The following is a 5,177-nucleotide window of genomic DNA, read 5'->3' as shown; positions in this document are numbered from 1 at the left end:
CATTTAAGTGGGAATTTCAAGTTCTAAACCAGTGCTGTCCAATAGAAATGTATGTGAATATGTTCTATACCTGCACAGTACAATATGGTAATCACTGGCCACATATGGCTACTAAGCACTTGGTATGTGACTGCTGCAACCGAGGAACTAAATTTTACATTTTAATTAATTTAAAGTCACATATGGCTAGTGACTAACACATTGCACAGTGCAGCTCTAAATAATTCCAACCAAGCAGATGCTAGTACCAGGGTAAAAAATTGAGCCTTTTCAGGCTCTCCAGGGATGAAGGGGAGGGTGGTGGGAGAGAGGCACTATCTTCATTGCTTCCCTTTAACCATGGCCTCCCCTGAATGAAGACACTCAGCCACACTGTCACCTGAAGATCCCTAGGCTGGGCAAAGACACACTGAATATTGATTGAAGATGCATTGGGTGGGGCCACTGACCTCTCCAAGGGGAACCATGGCAAGATGGTCAGAAGCAGCTGAAGACGAGCTTGAGAGTGAGGCAGGGACAAAACAGGACATAAAGGGGTCCTAATGGGGTGTGGAATATGGACATAAATTAGAAGACAGAGTAGAGATGGAGCTGGAGAGAGATGATCCCTCCCTGTGGGTTTAGTACTCTTCTCCCCTTTCCCCATCACTGTACAGTTTAATAAAAGGACCATTAAGTATCTCCTAGACTAGAGCAAATCTCTCATTCTGCAAACCTCCTAGTGGCAGCTTGCCCTAATAAACGGAGGTCCAGAAAAGTAACTGAGTTGTCCAGCGTCATCTATTGAATCTGTAGCAGAATCGGGACCAGGACCGTGTCCCCGCTTCTTCCCCCGCAAGCACCATCCTCCCGCCCCAGCCAGGTCCACTAAAGGAAGACAGAGCCGCGGAAGGAGACGTGCAGGTAGACAATGAGCAGGCAGAGAGAGGCCCAGAAGAGGCACCAGCGGAGAGAGAAGAAGCTGTAGCCCAAGCCCTCCTGAGGCATGGGCTTAGAGGCACCAGAGAAGGTGTAGGTCGCCTCCTCCTCCAGCAGCTTCTGGCTGGGCTTCCAGTGCACGATGCCCTCCTGGCAGGCCTCACAGAACTCACTGCGGTGCGGCCCGCTGTCCGGGCGGCTGGCCACGTGGATGCGGTACTGGCCACCGTCCTCATCATAGCACTGCTCGCGCAGGCTGGTGATGAGGTTGTCCACCAGGCTCTCGATGTTCTCCTCCAGCATGCTGGACTCCTCCTGCCGCGCCGTGCCGCACTCGTAGCACAGCTGCTTGAAGACGCGCATGCGCACTGAACCCATCCGCTGGGTGCGGTCCAGGTGCATGTGGAAGAGGATGACCACGTGGGGAGACTGCCAGGTGTGCCAGCACCAGGAGCAGTGGAACCTGCGGGGATGGGAGAGAGGGATGAAGATGGGTCTCTCCCCTCGCGGCAGCTTGCCCTGGACAAGTCCGGAAAGGAAGGGCCCTGTGTACCTGGCCTGTAGGTAGAAGCAGAGTGTTTACAGACCCCTGGGCTCTTCAGCGCTCCAGGTAGGCTCCCCAGGAGAATGGAGCAGCACAGTTGCTCAGAAGTCTGGCTTCCAGCTGTGCTCTCCAGCCTGCCTCCTGCGCGCCCTCTGGTGGACCCAGCTTCCCCCAAGCTTGATGCACTCAGGACATGCACCTGGATGCTGCACAGTGGTTATACTCCCCTAATCTGGGCCTTATTTCTCATTTGTAAAATTCAGGGTGATGGTGTCCCGTGACTTTGATAGGGAGATGACCAGCACGTCTCACTCACGCAGCCTGCCTTCTCCAGGGAGAAGAGGAGACTCCTCTAGCCTTGTCAAGCACAGACCACCAAGAATCCCCCGGATGGACTGGTGGAGGGGTGATAGTCCAGCAGGAAGAGCACTGCAGAGTTTGGTCCCTGCTCCTTCACTGAGAACACTCTGTCCCTTGGCAAATCACCCCTAGGTCCCACTCCACCCTGCAGTAGAGAATGGGAAAGTGGATCCTGCTCGGCCTCCTGCCCACATACATGCATACATGAACACTCACCATGTTGTCTATCCTGGGCTCCCTGGAGTCCCAGCCTCAGGAAACATGGAGAGAAGTGGCCTGGGCCTCATCTAGCCAAGCCCAACTCCACCAACCCCCGCCCAATGCACTCATTACCTCCAGGAAATTTCCTTCTATCCCTGGGATTAACCTCTACCAGGCCCATGTCCCAAAGGCTTTACAGGGAGGCAAGGGTATATTGGGCTGAATCTTCCCTCATTATTGGCCCTCTCTGGGCCCCCTGTAAGTTGGCCCTGAAGGACCTCTGATGAGGGACTCAATTCAATCCAACAGATACCACCAAGCACCATATAGCCCAGGCTGTGGAGTAGAGGTGATGCCAAGCCTGCCCCTGACCCCTTCAGCTCACAGACCACAGATCAGTAACTATCACCGCCCAAGCAGGATTGGCAGAGGGAGAAGCCCAAGTGGTCCTGAGCCAGAAGGGCCCATACCTCCATGCTGGCCAGAGCTATGGGACATCAGGATTCATGTGTCCCAAGGCTTAGAGGTAGAGTGAGCCTATGCACAGAATAGGACAGAGCAGTAGTTCCCCACCCCTGCCTGAGGCCAGCTGGGAGACACAGGTCACTAGCTTAGAATAGGACCAGCTGATCCTTGAGGCAAGGAGCTCAGCCTTTAAACTCCTGGGTCATTGTGCCCAAGTTTCCAGTCCTTTGCACCCCTTCCACCAGCCAGCTCAGAGGCTTCATGTTCTCATCCTCCTCCTTCCACACTTTCTTAAATCAAGCCAATCCAGAGTTGTTTCCTCTCCCTCAAGCCAGACCTCAGATCTTAATCCCAAAATACCAGATCTAGCAGAAGGGGACCTTAAAGATCATCAGCCTTTCATTTTACCAAAATGAAACAGAAGCACTGAGAGAAAGAAAAACACAGCCAGGACCCAGCACATAACAGGTGTCCAATAAATGTCTCTTGAATTGATTTGAATTGAAATGATCAGCCAACCTCTGCCTCTGTCAAAGACAGGTTCACTCTGACATTTACAGGTCTTGGAGCAAGAATACAAATGTAAGCTCCCCACCCACAGCCTGCCTCCTGTTCCCACCCTCCGCATCATGCTGCTTCTGAGGGACTTCATATATAAACATGTCTGAACATCCAGCCCTTGTGTCCACATCCCTAGAACACAGCCACCTATTGGCCTCCTGTCTTTGAATCGATGGACCCAGGGAAGAGGCCTGCTCAGACCCTGGAGATGAGCTTGAGGCAGCTTGGGCAGGGAATTCTGTGGTCCCAATCTCAAATCACAGTATAGAAGAAGGAGAGGCATGTGGATTTCAGATGGACACGTCTCCTTGGCCTATGGGAGAAATAGGGCTCCTATAAAGTATGCAATGATAGGCCCTACAGACCTAAGGGAAATCCTACCCAAAACTAAGTCTTTTTGTGACAGTCGGATAAATAATAGAGTTGGAAGGCACTTAATTGGTCATTAAGGCCAATCCCCTGCTTTTGCAAATATGAACACTGAGACCCAGACAGGGAAAGTGACCTGCCCACGTGTACAGAGTTAACTGTAGAGACAGTTTCTAGAACATAGCAAGTGGCCAATGAATGTTTTTGTATTCACATCAAATTGGATTGAGCTGACTGGACAGACCTAGGACTAGAGCACAGACTCCCCATCCCTAAGCTAAGGCTTTCCCTCGTGACCTCATGACCTCCTCCCCTCAGTTCCCACCACTCTTTAAGAGATTATGAAAGTAAGAAAACACTTAAAATGTCAGAGATGGCAGGGCATTAAAGGTATTACAGTTCTTCAATTACCATGAAAAACAGAGACCCAAAGACAGAACACAACCTGCAGGGCCAGCCGGGAGTCAGTGGTACTGTTGGGATTAGAACCAAGGCCTCTTTCACCTACCCAGCATTCCTTCTCTGCCCCTACCCTGACCTGACACCAGGATGAGGCTCCACACATCTCTCTGCCTCCACCTGGAAGGTGCCCAGGGCTGTGTTCCAGGGATTGCCTCCCCCCTTTCTGGCCTCTCACCTGCCTGAGGCATGCTGCTCCAGGTACTGCTTCCAGCCTGGGGCCAGCTCATTGGGCTTGAGGTTGGGGTCTATGATGAGCTCCCAACTGTCAGCAGGCTTCGCTACCTCCATCTTCTCATAGAAGACTTTCTTCCACTCACAAGTGGTCAGGCTGGTAGACATGGCCCTGTGGGCAGGGTCGGGGGTTTGAGCTCCACCTGAGTGAGAACACAGAAGGAGCCCAGGTAGGTGCAGAGAAGTTCAGTCTCTGTGGTCTGAAAATCTGCAGGACCAGAAGGAAACAGGACCCAGCAACCTCCTTTGTCACCCTGGAGCCTGTTGCCATGGCAGCTGGGTGGGGCGCCAAAAGCCAGGGCTGGGGAGGAGAGAAGTCTCAAGGGAGAGGTCCAGGGCCCTGAGCTGAGCTTGGGAAGCAGAGCTGGGTGTTGACACTAACTAACTGAAGTAAGCAGAGTGAGAGGCTCAGCCCAGACCAAACTCACCTCGGCCTGCAGGGGCCTCCAGGAGGCAAAGACAATTCAGTGGCCATCCTTCATCATCCTTCCAGGCATTCTCCTCATCATGTGCTATGGCAACTATGTCACCCTAGGGAGCCAAGAAGATACAGGGATGGAGAGATGCAGAGCCTGCAGCTCCCACATCCCAGATTTGCTTGGACCATCATTTGCCATGTGTCAGGCATTAACTGCTTGACCTGTGTGCAGGCCAAAGCATGGATTAATTTCCGTTCATCCAGATCAGGAAATTGAGGTTTATACAGCTCTGGGTAGCTCAACCAACACTCAGATCCAGGCCTTCCAAAATGAAGTTCATTTGTTCATTTATTACAGTACTGTTGAGCTCCTAATGCATTTCTCTGGGCTGAGAAAGAAGTGACAAGGTCCTTTTGCTTGGGGAGATCTCAGACCAGTTAGAGATGGAATGCAATTTAACCTGCTGTGAAAAGCACAGCAATAACATTTTAGATTCATAGAGGCATAGAACTGTTAAAACTCATATTTGGTTCCTGGTCCCAGGCCACACTGAGGCAGCTGCTGGAGGAACACATTTGTTCTGTGTTGCAGGGTCCTGCAGCCTGTGCTGCTGTTACAAGAGGCCAGGCAATAGGAGCCCAGAGCTC

General features: G+C 52.0%; 1 protein-coding gene across 1 annotated transcript; it reads right to left on the bottom strand.

Annotated features, from left to right (window-relative positions):
- Positions 1–867: 867 nt before the first annotated feature.
- RTP2 (receptor transporter protein 2) lies at positions 868–4,219 on the bottom strand (the record flags this gene model as incomplete). Its single annotated transcript, XM_080654697.1, has 2 exons — positions 868–1,381; positions 4,056–4,219. 2 exons carry the CDS (start codon positions 4,217–4,219, stop codon positions 868–870), a joined length of 678 nt encoding a protein of 225 aa, XP_080510823.1.
- Between the last annotated feature and the right edge of the window lie 958 nt (positions 4,220–5,177).

Source organism: Plecotus auritus, assembly GCF_963455305.1.
Source record: "Plecotus auritus genome assembly, chromosome: 2".
In the NCBI taxonomy this organism is placed as follows: domain Eukaryota; kingdom Metazoa; phylum Chordata; class Mammalia; order Chiroptera; family Vespertilionidae; genus Plecotus; species Plecotus auritus.
This window is presented reverse-complemented; position numbering and strand designations above follow the sequence as displayed.